This window comes from Trichosurus vulpecula, chromosome 4 (assembly GCF_011100635.1).
Source record: "Trichosurus vulpecula isolate mTriVul1 chromosome 4, mTriVul1.pri, whole genome shotgun sequence".
NCBI classification, from domain to species: domain Eukaryota; kingdom Metazoa; phylum Chordata; class Mammalia; order Diprotodontia; family Phalangeridae; genus Trichosurus; species Trichosurus vulpecula.
Genome location: NC_050576.1, coordinates 431645846 through 431663355, shown reverse-complemented (window position 1 = coordinate 431663355; position 17510 = coordinate 431645846). Strand labels below are relative to the sequence as shown.

Here is a 17510-nt window from a genome sequence, read left to right as displayed (position 1 = left end):
ACCCTAATCCAGACTCTCATCACCTCGCACCTGGACTACTGCAATAATCTCCCAAGGTCTCCCTGCATACGGTGTCTCCCCTTTCTGATCCACACTCCTCAGCTGCCAAACTGATACTTCCAAAGTACACTTCTGACCATATCCCTCTTCTGCTCAAGAAGGTCCAATGGCTCTCTCTTCCCCCTAGAGTTGAATACAAACCCTTCTGTGTGGTGCTCAAAACACACTAAGATTCTGGTGCAACCATTATGTACTCTACCACTGAGTAATACTGGCCAGTTTGCCATCCATCAAATCAAACCATTCATCTGTCTTTGTATAGGCCTGGAATGCACTTCTTCCTGGCTTCCTCAAGTAATACCTTCAACATGAAGCCTTTCCTTTTCTCCCCAGATGTTCATACTTCTCCACCCCCCAAAAAACTATCTTGTATGTGTGAGGTAGTGAGAAAAATAAAACATGAAGACTTTGCAGGGAATATCTATGTATAAATATATATCTATATCTATTCATATTAGAAATGTTTAAAAATCAAGACATAGGGAAATGGAAAAATTCTGAGGCCGTGAGAAGCTGATTGCTTAGCCTCTGGGAAAGTTTCTTTTTTTTCACCCTGAAACTTTTTATTCTTTCTTCTGGTTCTGGTTTAAAGATTTGCTAAGTAAGAATAGGGTCACTGTGACCTGCTTGCCTTTACTGTAAAAGTACTGTAGAAGAATGGAGAGGGTCTCCCCCTCCCCCTATCTCCTTCTCCTTCTTTAGATTTATAGATGTCACCTCAGTTGTAATCACTAACTAAGGGAATGGGAATTGGAGTTTCTATGCCTTGATTTTCCGGTTCTTTGTCTAGTTTTTCGTGCTCAGATTGTAAGCCTGCCTCCCAGCCAATGGTGAGAAGGGTCAGAGGTGGGCGGGAATTCTCTTGGGTTAGGTATAATTATTGGTGCTTTGTTCCTTGTACAGGGTCTCCCTTGCTAGATCTGTTCTGGCAGAGGATGCCCTATTCCTGCGAGAATTGAATAAAATTTTATTTCTGTTCCCACCCTGAGATGGCTCCTTATTAAAAATTAATTTTTTTAATTGGTGAGGGTCTTCCATCCCACACATTGTATTTACCGTATATATGTATATACACACATATTTATATCGACTTAAATGTGTACGTGTTGTTTCCCTCAATTGCATTTAAGCTTTTTAGGGCGTCTTTGTATTCTCAGCACCTCATATAGTGTCCAGTATACAGCAAGCACTTACCAGATGCTTGTTGGCTTGAATTGTTCTGCTTATTTAGGGAATAATCTGGTTGGGGGGACATGTGGAAGAAGGGGCCAAATGTAGCCAGGACAAGGCTTGCTTCTCAGGCTTCATCCCACATGGAATCCCTCTTTACTTCTGTCACTGCTGATTAAACGTCTAGTATCAGCTAGTCAATAAGCATTTATTAAGCACCTGCTACGTGGCAAGCATTAAGTTAAGTGCTGGGGATACAAAGAAAGGCAAAAGACAGCCCCTGCTTTCAAGCAGCTCGAAGTCTAAGGGGCGGGACAATGTGCAGACCATTCTGCACAAATACACCACCAACAAAACAAACGGGAGATTATCAAGAGGAGAACGGCCTTAGAATTTAGGGAGGTCAGGGAAGGATTTTTTACTGAAGGGGGATTTTAGCTGGGACTTGAAGGGAGCCAGGGAAGCCAGGGAGCTAAGATGGGGAGGGAGAGCCTCCCAGACTCGGGGGAGAGCCGAGGTCAGCTCCCTCCAGTCCTGTCTGACTCTTCATGACCCCATTTGGGGTTTCCATAGCAGAGACACTGGGGGGATTTGCAAAGCGCCTTCTCCAGCTCATTTGCAGGTGAGGAAACTGAGAGAGGGTGAAGTGACTCACCCAAGGTCACATAGCTAGTAATTGTCTGAGGCTGGATTTGAACTCAGGGAGATGAGTCTTCCTGACTCCAGGGCCGGTGCCCTGTGCTCCATGGCGCCCCCTGGCTGCCCAGAGTTGGGAGGTGAAATATCTTGGGGGTCTGCAAGCAGCTGTGTGACCAGCTGGGTTCCTCTACCCCTTCTCTTGTTTGGGATCCTCCCTGGCTGGACGCCTCTCTGCTGCCACCTGCTGGACCTTAGCTGCCATACAGCTTTTATTCCCCTTCCCTCCACCCCACCCCCAACTTTGGTCGGGTGGGGAGTGTCTCAGTTCTTTTACCATTTCTCTGGGGCTATTTCACTCTTTGTGGTTTAAACTCTGAGGAGACTCTAGACCTCCCAAGGCTCTTTTGTACTCCTCGGATACCTCAACTCCCATCCTCTGCAGGCGGTCCTTCCCAACCCCACAAAGCTAGTGCCTCCCCTCTGTTACCCCCCATTTCCCCAGTGTAAATCTCAAGGTGCACAGGTGTTTGTTTTAATGAAGTAGAACCTGCGTGGACTCTAGCTGAAACATCAGCGTAGCTTTATATTATAGCTATTAAAGGGGTGTGAAAGGAAACATGCGAAATCATAAATACTTCAGAAACAGAACCAAAGTCATCGTAATCATTCAATTCTCAACTCTTTCCAAGTGATGTTAGCCAGAGGTGTCAAACGTGAGGCCCACCGGCGGAGGTGAAAATGTCACTGGGAAATACTTAACAAAATAACCAAAAGTGCAAAGATAATTTATGTTTTAAAATCAACAGCGTGCGGCCAGGAAGGCTCCTTACACGTGGATTAGTGGCTCCAGTTTCTGTCTGAGTTTGACTCTCCCAGGGTAAGCCATGACACCAGGTTGTGGGGACTCCTCCATTAGATTATAAGCTACTTGAGGGCACAGATTGTCTTTGCCTTCCTTGCACCCCCAGCCTCTTGCTCACAGGTGGAGTTGAGGCAGGGCTGCACAATCGGTCCTCTTTGCAGATAAATGCTTGTTGACTGAGTGCCTGACCTACTGCTTCCTGAGCTGAGTCTAAAATTTGATTTACTATGGGAAAAGTCCTTGAGTTTCTTTTCATTTCCATGGTACCAATCCTGGTCCATTCCAATCACCCCAGCAAGACTAAAAGGAACTGGGCCAAGCTGTCAATCCTTTTAACAGTCCTCTGCTAACAACAAAGTTTCTGCCCTCTTCAGAAGTGAACCAGAAGAGGAGACTTAGGGAAACACTCTGAACCATTTGCAGGCCTGCCATCTGGAAGAGCAATGAGACTTCTGTTTGACCCCAGAGGACAGAAGGAGGAAGAAACAAAGCGTCAGAGAGGCCGATTTAGTCTAAGAGAAGCGATGAATTCTCTGTCCCTTAGAGGCAGCCTGGGGAGGGAAGGGGGCCAGGGGGGTTCCTTCCTTCATTAGACATCTCCGAGGCAAGGTTGGATGGCCCCTTGAGGGCCACGTTGTGGAAAGGATTCTCGTTCGGTATGGACAGGAATGGATGGCCTCTGTGGTCATGGAAGGGGAAGGATGGGGCCATTTGGGGCGTGCCACGAAGCTTTCCCCTTCGAGGAGGGTGAGGAAGCGTATTTCCCAGCAGGGCTGTCCAACCTTAGGTTATCTTAGGGCCGCATTACAATAACACGGCACACTCATAGAAAGCGGGGGAACACGCGTCATCAATACGACAGGCGAAGGCACAGAGCCCGAAAGCAAACACAGAGCAACAAAACCACAACACAACAGTATTGGAAGGTAGGTGCATACTGACTAGTCTGCATGGTACAGACGCGACCATCACACAGATCGATTGAACATTCCGTGCTATGTTCCGTGGGTAATACTGCTTAAGGACACCAAGGAAAATTCACATCGACGAGATTATTTATTAGCGATGGAATTATAAAATCTAATACGCATTCCATGCAAATTATTATTTTATTTTTTCGGTCGTGAAAATTAAAACTCACAGGCAGGCCGCATAAAATTGCACTGCGGGCTGCTGGACAGCCCTGTTCTACAGGAACCCGTTCGTCCTGCAAGACCACTTTCAGGTCTGGTACCTCCTGAGCATCTTCTGCCTGGTCTGATTGGCGGGAGCCAGCCCCCTTTCCCAGCGGCTGCTCTGGACGCGCCACGGTGCCCCTCCCCCTCTCCGCTTCCCAATAGACTGGAAACTCCCGGAGGGCAGGGGATGCTTTGCCTTTCCGGGTCCCCACCTCTGGCGCCTGGACCCCTCTTTCCCAGCAGCGGCTCCGCGCTGGACAGCTCCACCATGCCCCTCCCCCTCTCTGCTTCCCCAATAGATTGGAAGCTCCCCGAGGGCAGGGGGTGATTTGCCTTTCCCCGGTCTCCACCGCCGGGCGCCGAACACTTCTTGACCCATTGACCTCGGCCCGGGGGGACAAGGGGCAGGGGCGATCACAGTCACGCACATCTGTAGCATCTGCGTTGCCGTAAGGGCAGTCTCATCGTCTCCGTCTTACAGGTAAGGAAAGTGAAGCCCAGAGAGGAGAGTGACCCGCCCAACGTCTGTGCTGGCATTCGCAGACGCGTCCCTAGAGACCAGGCACCACTTCGGAAATTTCCCTCTGGCGCCTCCAAGGGCTCAGAGAGAGAACAGGCGCACAGCGTACCTGTCCTTTTCCAGCTCCATCTCCCAAGGTACAGAGAGGAGCGACGGAATGAGCATGCGCAAAACCAGCTCCCCGCCCACCAACTAGCCGGAAGCGGGGAGAGGGGAGGAACGAGGAGTCGTGAGCATGCGCGTAGCCAAAGGGGGCCCTTCCCCCGCACCGATCCACAGGCACCCCCAGGAGCAGAACACTGAGCGTGCGCAGCTCCTCCGCTCCGCCCCTCCTTCCCCCCACAGCCCGGCGTAAGGCTATGACGCCAAGGTGTTGCCATTTGGCGGGAAGAAGAGACCTTGCTGGGCTAACGGGGTAGGCTTGCGGCCATGGCGGGGCGTCGTGGTGCCCTCATCGTGCTGGAGGGCATGGATCGTGCTGGGAAGACTACGCAGTGCCGGAAGCTTGTGACGGCCCTGCTGGAGTCTGGACAGCGGGCAGAATTTCTCCGGTTCCCGGGTAGGGAGCAGAGCCAGGCCTGCAGGGGGGCGGGGCGGGAGATGCGGGCGCCCGCGCAGTAGGCTGTGGTGAGAGGGCGCATGCGTGGTCTGGGGCCACGGCCACGCCCACGAGGGCCCTGATTGGTCCGAGGCCCAGGTGATGGAGAGCTTCGTCACGTGGGGAAGCGGGAGACCGGGCTTCCAGTCCCGCCTCTTCTGACACCTGGCTGAGTGGCCCCGGAGGGGCGCTGGGACAGGCTGGGAGAGTAAGAGCCCTTGCCTCGCGGGGTTGTTGGGAGGCGCAGAGCAGCCAGTGTAGACAAAGCGCTTTGCGAACCTCGCCATGGCAGGTGTGTGTGGGGTCTGCCTCCCACCCCACCCCCTAAGAAGTACACTCCTGGAGGGTAGGCCCTGGAGGGGACTTCGCAGACCCCTGGAGCCGCCTCTTCTTTTTACAGCGGGGGAAACTGAGGCCCCAGAAGGGGCCACGTGCGGGCCTCCCGACTCCCAGAGCCGTCTTTCCCCACTAGACCCCCAGTAGGGGGGCAGCAGCACGTGCAATTCCCTTTGAATCCAGCCCCCCCCCCCAATTAATGTCTTCCGATTTTTATTGATGACGTTCACATTCCCCGTAGGCTCGTCCCTTCCCAAAGAGCCGTCCTTTATAACGGTTTTAAAGGGGGGAGGGGAACCCGTTTAGCGAAATGAGCCAACACACTAAGCCCGACGTCCGCAAGGTTCCATGCTCATCGGTCTCTGCAGAGATGGAGGGAATGTCTTCTCGTGTCCCGGTCTTAGCTTTACTCTCTCCTCCTTCCCCTGCCCTCAAACATCTTACAAAGAAGGAAGCAGGCCGTGGGAAGGGACGGAAAGTGGCAGAGTGGGGACTCAAAGCCGGGGTTCTGTCCCTGCACCAGCAGCACAAGGCCAGGAAGCATCAAGTGACAGAACGGAAGGAAGACCTCCCAGAGAATTAGAGCTAGGCCAATGTCACATGGGCTGCCTCGGCAGAGAGTGGGCTCTCCCGTCAGGGGAGGGGGTCAGGCATTGGCCGCTAAGACCCTCTTCCACTCACTGATTCTCTGATCAGCCATTTCCTGTTTGGTCTAATCCTGCTACGTAACAGCTATGTTACCTTGAGCAAATCATCTCAGTTTCTTGGGCTTAGCCTAATGAGAGAGACTGACCCAAATGATCATTGTGGACACTCCTGGCACTGGATACTATAAATGCCAAGCGCTCAAAACTCCTCCTCATAGCCAGTACACTGAGGAAGGCGCCTCGAGAAGGTGACCTCTGCCAAAGACTTGACTCCTTGTTTAGGAGCAGCCAAATTCTCCAGAGTTGGGCTGGAATTCAGTCTGTCATCAAAGAAATGCACCAAATACAGGCACCCTTAATTAATATGTGCACACATAGCTACATTAATTATGAGGTTATTAGTGTGGGTATACACTGGACATGAACATAAATTACGGCCTCTCTAAGGCAAAAAAAAATCTCTCACACAATGAGCCTTTCTAGGCTTCTCCTCAGACCGTAAACATGATGGCTCACCAGGCCTGACCCAAGCCTTTCAGGTGTCAAGAGACTTCAAAGATTGTGCTTTGAGAACCACATTAACACAGGAATCTGGAGTAAGTTAGGGATGAGGGAAGGGGAGTGTGTGTGTGTGTGTGTTGTGTCCCCCAGTAGAATGGAAGATTCTGGAATGAAACATCAGGGCTTGTATTTCCTTTCAGTGCCTGGCATTTCCCCAGGCACTGAGTAAATACTCGCTCGTTGAGAGTATGATTCATGGCATAATTTTTGAAACCTTGGTCAGCTTGTTCAGTGATTGATTTCAAACACTGTCATTTCATCGGTCTCTCTTGTGCTTCTCCTTGCGTACACGTCATTATTTTGCCAGTCTTAAATTTGGTGCTATTTGAGAAATGCTCCCGGTAGGCAGAGTTTGGTCTGTGCAGGAAGTTCAGCCTTCTGCGTTTCCTTGGGCTAAGCTCGGCTCATCCCTCATTCTTTTCCTCACAGAGAGATCCACAGAAATTGGCAAACTGCTGAGCTCCTACCTGGAGAAGAAGAGCAGCATGGAGGATCACACGGTGCACCTCCTTTTTTCTGCAAACCGCTGGGAACAGGTGTAAGGCAAAGATGTCTGTGCTCCCGGGGAAGACGTTCTGGCCAGCCACCCGGGTCCTCACAGATACCCTGCCCTCCTAGGCTTCATTTTTAGGGAATGCCAGTTTAGCACGAATCTGGAAGTCAGGTGAAAGAGAGAGATGTGGGTTCTTTTCTGGCTAAAATCAAAGCCACAGCCTGACCTGTTCCATGGAACTTAATTTAGAACGTCTGCCTGGAGGTTGGGCTTCTATTGTTTGTGGCTTCCTAGAAAAGGGATGTAACCGGCAGTCACTTCATTTACAATGTGCATTAACCAGCCTGCTTTTCCCTGAAAGGTCATTGTGGTCAGGGCATCTTTGGTTCTAGAGCACACTTTTGACCCACATCGTTTAATTTTTCATTTGCTTTTTAAGCCTCTTGGGGTGGTTTCTCCCTGCTTCTGTTCACAGAGAGCCTTCCTTTGGCAAAGTCTCAGTCCACTACAGTGTGTTAGGCCTCCCTAGTCTGTGCCTGGTTGGGCCTTAATCTAACGTGGCTTCAATTCCCAGACCATTTTCGCTCTGTACATTCAAGCCTCACAGTTTCAGTGAAGTTTGTGTCTTTTTCTGTGTATCAGTCTGAATTTGGGCACCTTAGAAGGTCTGTGATTTTAGCAGGGTGGGTTTGCCCTGGGCCGACACAGATCACAGTACCCGCACACCCCCTCCCTTATCATGTTGTCCCACGTTCTGCCTTTAGGATCTCCCTACCTCTGTGGAGGCCCTCCTCTGGCCATCAGACAAAATTTTAAAAGTTTTGAGGGCATTTGGAATAGAGAATGATCCTTCTTTTCTTTCTCTATTATCTAGACCGTTGATTAAAGAAAAGTTAAGTCAAGGCATCACCCTGGTAGTAGACAGGTACGCCTTCTCTGGTGTAGCCTTTACAAGCGCCAAAGAGGTGAGTCATCAAAGCTTGTCTGCCTTCACCTTCTAACAATAACCACTGTGACCCTTAAGCCCCTGCAGCATCCTGAAAACTTTGAGGGACTGAGGAACATACAAAGCTTAGATGAGACAGGGCCCCTGCCCCTTCATAGCTTCTGCTCTAGTCAAGGGGTAAGATACCATCGAGGCAGATGTAGACAGGATGATGCGATAAATGCCCTGGAGAGAGAAGGAATAAGGCGCTGTGTGAGGCCTAAAGGCGAAGCTGGTCCCCAAGCTAGACAACCAGGAAAGGCTTCCTGGAGGACTTGGCTTTTAAACTGGAGTCTGAAGGGTGGGGATGGGGGGGGGCCTTCCAGGCCGAGTGAAAAGTGAGCCCAGGGGATGAGGATGCTGGGCACGTGTGGCGTGCAGGGAGGCCCCAGAGTCAGGGGTGTGGAGTCTGGAAGTAAGAGTTCAAAGGTGTGGCTGGAAGAATAGACTGTTTCTGAGGATGGAGTGCCAGGCTAAGGAGTTTGAATTGTCCTCCATAGGCAGCCCCTGTGGATGTCTGGGCAAGAGAAGCATGGCTAAAATGTTGGAAGGCACCTTTCCTGTCTGCCTCCTGGTTTATAGGAAAGAGGCTAAGTGGCTTCCTCGGCAATGCAGGCCAGCAAAGGGGCAGAGCCAGGACATTGTGTGTCTGGGAGAAGGAATAGGCTGGAAAGTGGCAGAGGCAAGGGGAGCAGAGGGCTATTAGAAAGACCTTGGTGGGAGGGGTGGGGAATCAAAAGGAATTGTTGAATAATTAGATATGAAGGTGAAAAAAGCAAGACAGTGACACGTGGAAGCCTGGGCTGGCGTGGCATCCCAAATACAAGTCGTAGCGGTGAGAGGATGGACAGGCCAAGGGGGAGGGAGCTGAGCGCTGGCTCTGAGGTGCCAGCGAGGTGTTGAGGCGAAGCCATCCTCCAGAGGGTCAGAGGTACAGGCCTGGGCTGAGAAAGGCGTGAGTCATTGGAGCTTCCTGAGGAAGGGAGTGTGGAGAGAGGGGAGAAGGCAGCCAAGGAGAGACTCTGGGGAAGTACACCTGTGAGAGGGCCAGGGAAGGACAGGAGCATTTATGGTGGCAGGAGGGAAGAATAGACAGAATAGGCAGGGCGCAGGCAGTGGACTGAGGCCTGAAGACATGGTGTTGGGTCTGGACATTGACATAGGAAGTCCCTGTGACCCTAGAGTGGGGGCAAAACCCAAGTACAGCCTGAGGCGGGATAGTAGAAGTACCTATACACGTAGTAGTAATGCTCCTGATTTTCATGTTTGACAATAGTTGGCATTTAAAAAAACTGACATCACAGAAGTAATAAAACTTCAGAGGCTGGTGGTCCTTGGTATATTCCCTTCAATACTTAACTCATTTTGACTGTCAGAATACTTTTTGTAGGACCTCTCAAGTTTAGAGCAGGCCTGCTTTTACCACAGCCTTACCCTTTGTGATGATGCTTAGCTTCTGTTTCCCTCGCCTTGACCAGTTGCCAGAAAGCCAGTCCCTAGAAGGAGAATAGTGTTCCCCACGTAGGCCTCGAGTGGCTGAATGCTGCCACTGTTAAGAGAGTCAGGGGTCAAGGAGGACCTCTGAGGTCTCATTACATCAGTCTTATAAAAGACCTGTGACCTTCTCCCAGTAACTGCTGCTCCATGGCCTCTACAGGAATCTCTGCTCCCCTAGGATCCTTTGTCTCTGCTCTGACCTGTGGGGCTTTCTGTTGTCTGCTTCCCCTTGTCAGAATTTTTCACTAGACTGGTGTAAGCAGCCTGATGTGGGGCTCCCCAAGCCAGACCTGATCCTCTTCCTTCACCTGAGCTCACAGGAAGCGGCAAAGCGGGGAGACTTTGGCAGTGAACGTTATGAAAACAACGCTTTCCAGGAGAAAGCCTTGCAGCGCTTCTACCAGCTAATGAAAGACGATTCTCTAAACTGGAAGGTGAGAGGAAACACCCCGGGGTCAGCCAGTCCGGCAGAGGGTTAGATAGATTTCTCTGGGGAGATTCCTGTGTCTCCTCCCCAGGAGGGAAGCTCGCCTCTCACATTGATCTCTTGAGCCCGGCCTTCTGTCCCATTCCATGTCATGAGCCCTTGGCATCGCGGCCCATTCTCTCTTCCTGCAGAAGCGCCTCTTCTCCTGGCCTGCTGGACCTCGGTGCCTCTGATACCCTTCCGCCCCTGCCTGTCATCCACATCCTCATGTGCCTTCTCTCGGCCCTGCCACGCCCATCATTGCTTCCTTTTTACAGCCGAGCACCAGCATTAACCTCTGCTTGCCTGCCCAGTTCCTCACCTTCCCTTCTCACGCCATCCATCTGCTCGCCAGCCTCACAACTCAGGTGAAATGGCTTGTTTCAGGATGACCAGTGGGCTCTTAATTGTTGCGTTCCATGCCCTTTTCTCAGGCCTCCTCCATTACCTTATCTCTTTGCAGCATTGGATGGTGTTGTCCACTCCCTCTCTCCTCTGTCGGACCATCCTACTTAGTGTCCTTAGCTGGAATATCATTATCCTTGTCCTGGGTGGGCATTCCCCCAAGGGTCAATCCTGGGACCACTTTACAGCCTTTCCCTTGGCGATCTCATTAGCTCCCGTGCATTCACTTACCTCCGTGCATATGACCCCTAGGTCTTTCGATCAAGCCCTCACCTCTCTCCTAGGTTCCAGTCCCACACCTTAAAGTATTGTATAAATGCTGGCTCTTATTGTGTGAATATTAAACTATAGAGTCACCCTTATATAGCGTATGAAAAATACATACTTGAGTAGGGTCTTATTCCCAGGACCAGCTTTCTTTTGGGGCTAACATTTTCTAGCCCTGTGATGGTTTCTTCTATGGCAGGACTTCCTTGCTCTGCATGGTACTCAGTGATATTGTGAGCCTGGGTGGTGTGTCTTGGGTTTAGGTGCTTGGGTCTCCTTTTATCCACAGGTAGCGTTAGAAATAGCCTGCGGGGAATTGGTGCCAGCGAGCTTGTTGGGTGCTGGAGATCTGGCGTGTGGTTTTCAGTAAGCCGCCTCCAGTCCAAGCAGTATTTCTTTTGCCTCAGTGTCAGTGGGCCTAGCATGGTGGGAGAGGGCAGTCGCTTGGGGCTCCTTTCCTGGTTGGTGTTCCCATCCCAAACCTCCAGCTCTCTACTCAATTCTTTTCTTGAAAAGTCTAATCCCTTTTGTTCTTTACTCCCTCATGTCCTCGTGGTGAGACAGACCATCGATGCTTCTCAAAGCATAGAAGACTTACACAAGGAGATTTACTCCCTTTCTGAAGAGACCATTCAGATGGCCAGAGAGATGCCTGTGGGAGAGTTATGGAAATAGGGCCGGCCTGCCAGCTCTCTGTGCTCAGCAGGAAGGAGGGGGAGCGCCCACCGGAAGAAGATGGTGATGTCTGAGAATTTAAAAAGGACCAAGCTGTTGGATGGCCATGGATTATGTCAGGAGGCCCAACCTGGACTTCTTAATCTGAGCTGAGGCTGCAGCCCTCCTTGCGAGCCCCAGAATAAGGCAGCAAGAAGGTGGTGGACAGACATGTGTTTGCTGAGCCAGGAGAGTTGATTTAGGAGTTCTTCCCAGTTCTGCAATTAGAGAAAGCCCATTCTCCTTCCTTTTTGGTCCTGTTTAGTTTCCTTTCTCAGCCTTGTTTTTAACTGGAATCATCAAAGTATTATCGAGATAAATTACTTGTTTGATCTAGTTTTTCAGGATCCACATTTTAGTAGGACAGTAAATTTGAGTAATCCTGCATCATCTAGGCCGGCTTCAGTCCCAGCATTAACCTGAACTGTGTGATGGTATTCTTTTTGAAAAGTTCCAGTTGTCTTAACATTCCATCGTGATGTCCTTCCTTTGGGGATGAATAAAACCAGCAGGAATACCTACTCTCTTCAACAGAAATGTATGTTCATTTGGGAAAATAGCTGTGGGAAGCTTACTGTTTCCTACCCCTTCTCTTTGGAATCTTGAACAATTTGGCTTAGAACGAGAAGCACTGGAATGAGAGAGTATTGGTCATGGCCCCCCACCTCCCAGAAGTCAGCTCTTGCTTTGAGTTTTGCCTCAGGGTGGATAGCTGTCGGCAAGACACTAGCTGTGTCCTCTTTTTTAAGTAGCCTGAATAAATGTAAACGCTAGTGACTTGAAAGGTACCTTCTGCACAAGGAGGGAGGGCAGCCAGCAGGACCTATTGGGTAGAGCGGGAGAGCTGGGTTTAAATCCCACCTCTGACCTTGGGCTGTAAGTAATATCAGGTCACCTCTATGCCTTGGGCTGTGTATTTGAAAATCGAGGGTAAAGCTTCCGGTACTTGGCTCACAGGGCAATCATCAAGATTGTAAACCTTAGAGGACTTAAGAAATATTGGCTCCTATTTCAAATGCTCATTAATTATTGGGAATGGCTATCATAACTCTTAAGTTTGCCAGGTTGAAAACTTGTGTTTGTAAGTCACCATGAAATAAAGGCTCCATTTGGTATTTGGTCAAGATCAAGGGTTATGTCTTGATGTTTCTCTCTGCAGGGGCAGGGAAAAGAGAAATCAGAGTTGGACGGGTAGTGGATTCTCAATGTGAGTCATTTCCTGTTGCCTCTTTTTTAGAGATGCTGTGATGGGCACTCAGCAGGAAGCCTCTGCCTCTGCCCACTAGCTAGATGCTGCCGTGGCCGTAGGCTTCGGTGGTTGGCCTTTAAGCTGGCCATTTAGGGGTACACAATTCCAAATGGAAGTTTTTGGTGAGGAGGGTGGGTACTCCCCTCCTTCACCCTTGAAGCTCCTGTTATTTACATACACCCTAAACTAAGGGTGGCTTCTGCTTATTCTGCCTGAAGATGAAAGGTTGAAGACCCCAAGGAAGAGCTGTCGGAAAGGGAGGAAGAAATTGAGCAGTGGATACGTGATCAGAGCAGGGAGCAGGCTCGAGCTGTCTCTTCCAAGTCAAGGTTTACAGATGTGGAAACCAAATCCCACAGGGAAGGATGAGGTGGTTCTTTTCTTTATGGATGACCAGGGATCCACTTTGAATAATGAGTGCCCTCTTCTCAACCTTCTATCCATTGCAGTTTATGATGTATACACTATGCAGTTGTCGAGGCCTCCTACTTTGGTAGAGATGAAAACAGATCAACAGCAGAATTGGCCAGTGCATTAACTCCTTCTGCCTGGTATGGGAGGTGGTTAGCCTACTAAGTCAGCTGACAGGGTTTTCTGAAACTTGATCACTTAGGTAATGGTCGCAGGGATGAGCATCTTTTTAGATTTTAAAAGTTGGCCTGCTGATGTGGGCCACTACCACCCCCCGAAAGAACCTCAGAATTAATGTCCCTGGGACAGTTATGCCAGTCCTGGGCCAGGTAGTGGTGGTCACCAGAATCTGGGATCTCAAGCATTTTCAGATGAAAAATCTCCCACTACTGTGGGCAAATCTCATACATTTGTTAAATTTAAAGGGGATGTGGAAGGAGTTTCACAAGCTAGGAAAACCAGCTCAGGGATGACCCTAAGCTGACCCAGTCTCTCCTAGCAGGTGTACATCTTCAGGTGCCAGGCTTCCCCTTTGGCACCTGCGAGCCCAGAACAGGAGGGAGGTGCATGACCTGCCAGGACAGGGGTAAAGTGCCCAGTGCCCACAGGAGGCTTATATTAGGGTGAGAAGGTGAGTCCCACTGGCTTGTGGCTCACCAATCTGAACCATCTATTATGTTACCACTAAATTCAGGAGATAGTTTTAAGGATGAAATAAATCAATACCGTAGCCAAACCTGTTTTTCCCTCATGTTTATAAAGAAAAAAAAAAGGCTGGAGTGGCCTCAGAGTTTGACAGGAGATTATTCCCACCTTTTATATACACGTTTTCATTTCTTGTTCTTTCTGGAACCCAAGTGCTAGTTTATTGTGCTGCAGTCATCGTGGCCTTTACTTTCCTAAGAGCCATTATTCTGACCCCTCCAGCCATCCCCCTCTACCAGCTTTGGTCCTGGTTTGGTTGGAAGCCAGGGAACGGATTCCCTTTGTGCAGAATTTGGACTCTGACATCATTTGGACATCTGACATGCCTCCTCTGCTGCCTAAATCACCAATCATAGACCTGAACTACAAAACTTACCAAGCGAATGCTGTAGGTCTTAGGCTTAAGCCCTGACCACTGGGCAGTCCTGCAGGAAGGGAGGAGTCTGCCACCTTGCTTTGAGAATAGGAGGCAAGCTTCCTAAGAGAACACTTTGGAATGGGCTGTGCCCAAAGAAACTATAACCTTACCTGCCTCCAGGTTATGAAGCTTTCCCTTCTCATTGAAAGTATAGGCCCAGACAGTAAGAATAACAAAGGTGAGAATCTTGGCAGGCACCACCAGTAAACTGGCTGGCACCAGCCAGAGACCGAGATGATCTAATAGCAATCAGTGCAAGATTGCCAATGAAACAGAGACATAGCCCTGCACACCATTATAAAATGAGATCAGTTGTTTTTATTTGTATCCTTATTACAAACTAAGTACCAAGTAGCTTAATTCCAAATACTCTGTAAATTGAATTGAAAGGAAGCATGTGAAAGTTAATTTTAAGCAGCAGGTTGTTAGTGTATGTAGAGGTTTGGCTTCAGTCTACAGTAATTGGGTTATGTTAAGAAGTCCTCATAGGGTTACTGAAATAAAAGCCCCAATGAAGCCCAGTCCTGGGGAAAGTGGGGTTGGTGGAAGCAAAGTCATGGCCCAGAAAAGCCTGTCTCCTTAGCATGGTCAATAAGACAGACGTATTGGATTGGGTGGGGCGGGGTCTTTGAAATCAGCCAATTAGCTTTCTGATGGTTGAACGGTAATTCTCTTTTTCCATGTCATGATGAATAGAGAACAGACACTCTTCCTTTGAGACAAATGTCTAAAAGACACAGATATACAAGTAGTACCAGGGTTATACTAATCAGTGTTTGTTTCAATTATTAATAACCTCTTAAAGCGACGTAGAGAGAGGTGAGGCCTTCTGAACGACCCCAGCCAGGACTCCTTCATCGCTGAGACTGAAGGGAAAGCGGGTCTCCATCCATGGACATCTTCGAGGGAACTTAACCTGGATGTCAGTGCAGCTGCTTCTAAAGTCTCATGGCTCAGTTCTGGGAGTAATTTGGGGGGGGACAAGGCCTTGAGGAGATGAACAAGAATATGGTTTCTAAGGAAGCGGTACAATGGATCACCCACTCAGTCCTTGGTCCATACAAACGTTCTCTCCTATTGCCCACCCTGTTGCACAGATGTGAACATTTGTCTTCGTTTCACTTGCTCAGCAGAGAGCTCTTGGTTCTGGTGACTGGACTCACAGCCGGAGGGGAGAAGCACTTTGGGGCCATTTCTGCTAGCTCATTTCCAGCGAGCCTTGTTCTGCTTCCTTCTTTTAACGGGTTCCCTCCTTCTCCCATGGTGCTATGGCTGGCAATGTGTGTGTGGTCCTTGTTGGAAAGGAAACACTCTTCCAAGCACCTGAGGCAGGGTGCCCACTGGCACTGAAACTGCACAAGTTGGTAGTGACTCCATGTCACAGACCTTGTCTAGGGCTTCTCTCTTAGACAACACATGTCTAAAGAATCCTCATTCAAGATGATTATCGCCTGCCTAAAAAAAAAAAAACCAAGGCTTTGCAAGTGAATAACACCATCATCTGAAAGATTAATGAGTTCCATGAATTAGGATGCCTTTAAAAATGAAATGAATTTGTATGTCAATGCTCAAATAAAATTTAAAATATAGCCTTTTGTGGTGAAGGTATAAGGGCTAACTTGGAATGTTAGGGGAGGAACTGATGTTGCTGGGAACTAAATTAGACTCAGTTAAGGAAACTTCATGCAAAGAACCCTATTTCCAAACACCTTTATTAAAATATGAAAGTCAGATTTGAGAATGTTAGGAATAACCAGAACTTTTCCAAGAATCAAAGCATAGTTTACTTAACACAATACCTCACACCCAGCAAATGCTTAACAAATGCTTTATCTACATGGAATAGCTCATGTTAACTACATCAAAAAATTTTATAGTTCCTTGTAATGTCATCATGACGCGGCTGGCATTCGTTTATATAAGCATGTGTAAAATGAGCTTGTTGGACACAGAATGCTGGCTAAGAGCTTGTCACCTGAAAATTTCTATTCACCTGCCTTTCTGTGCTTTGAAAATATATTTTCTGATACCGTTGATGACCTTGAGCTACCAAGCTATCAAGCGACCTTGATAGATCGATGCTTTGTGAATCCAAGTTAACATTGTTTGCAGCTGGCTCTAGAGTTGAGTGCACTTGAGTCTGGACCGTTGTTTAATTCATGGAAGCTGTAGCTACAGGGACTTTAACACTGATATCCGGCTTAACACCAAGAGTTTAGTTTAACATGAAGGACTTGAGGAAGGCACTTCTGTTCAAGACCTTCCTCCTTAGGAATCTCAGCCTTCCTGTCTTTTCAGGGTTTGATGTAAGTCCGATGTACTTACCTCCCCAGAAAATAGCATTTAAAATTGGATTTTCCTCTTCAGGTCTGCAGATGGCTGTTGTTTGCACTTCTGGATCATATTGATCAGCTTTTGTCCAGATCATCCCCCAAGGATCCTTATGGCTATGGGCTTACCTTTTATTAATAAAGGCTATGCCTGAGTCATCTTGGTTCCTTCTGCCTTTCAGAGTAACCAAAGCAGCTTTTGGTTCAAGATTCAGTAAAACTTTCAGTGTAGTCCGCTCTAACACTACTCAATTTCCCCATCTATAAAATGAGTTGGAAAAGGAAATGACAAACCATTCTGTATCTCTGCCAAGAAAAGCCCAAATGGGGTCATGAAGAGTCAGACGTGACTGAAATGACTGAATAACAATGGAGCCAAGGCTAGAATGTGAAGGACCTTTGGTTGGAGTAAGAGAATTGACTGCAGTGGAGGGCAGTGGGACATGAGCCCAGTGGTCAAAAGGGTAAACAGTACTGTTTGCAATTGGTTGTGCATGGGGCAGAGAGAAACAGGTTGGACTTGCCAACCTGGGAATCAGCCTAAGCCATTTTGTGGAGCTAGGATAATAATGATCATCACCATTAACACCATGTGGTAGGGGCTGTTATTATCCCCACTTTACAGATAACAAAACTGAGACTGAAAGAGGTTTAGTGATTCATCCAGATTCACACCTCATGCCCTGGGTTACAGGGATTATAAAACACAAACCAAATCCTCAGGTCATTCCAATCCAAACCCTCCTTATCTGAAAACTGGAATCCATGGCCTAACGTGAAAGCATCACTTTGATGTTGGAAATCAAGGCCATTGTGTGTATTTGTATCTCTTCCTCTGCTCACTTCCTCTCCACATCCCATTCTATCTCTATGAAGAACCTAATGTAAACCCCAATATCACAGCTACGCAGGACAGTGAAGGTGGGGGGAATGCATCAGCTCTCCTAAGTGGTGAGCTCAGCTTTACTTGGAAACCAAATAGTGCAGAGCAGAGAAGCC

At 48.7% G+C, this 17510-nt stretch overlaps 1 protein-coding gene across 1 annotated transcript; it reads left to right on the top strand.

Moving 5' to 3' along the window:
- The first annotated feature begins 4640 nt into the window (after window positions 1-4640).
- Window positions 4641-12524, top strand: DTYMK (deoxythymidylate kinase). Its single transcript, XM_036753255.1, has 5 exons — window positions 4641-4988; window positions 7001-7109; window positions 7939-8029; window positions 9783-9980; window positions 11249-12524. The coding sequence occupies exons 1-5, from the start codon at window positions 4859-4861 to the stop codon at window positions 11357-11359; spliced, it is 639 nt and encodes a 212-aa protein (XP_036609150.1). The 5' UTR covers window positions 4641-4858; the 3' UTR covers window positions 11360-12524.
- Window positions 12525-17510: the final 4986 nt, after the last annotated feature.

What these genes read in the sequence shown, in the direction of transcription:
- DTYMK (XM_036753255.1), top strand. Translation starts at nt 4,859, where the DNA reads ATGGCGGGGCGTCGTGGTGCCCTCATCGTGCTGGAGGGCATGGATCGT. An exon ending in AGAATTTCTCCGGTTCCCGG is followed by an intron (nt 4,989 to 7,000) that starts GTAGGGAGCAGA and finishes TTTTCCTCACAG; the next exon opens with AGAGATCCACAGAAATTGGC. An exon ending in CCTTTACAAGCGCCAAAGAG is followed by an intron (nt 8,030 to 9,782) that starts GTGAGTCATCAA and finishes TCCCCTTGTCAG; the next exon opens with AATTTTTCACTAGACTGGTG.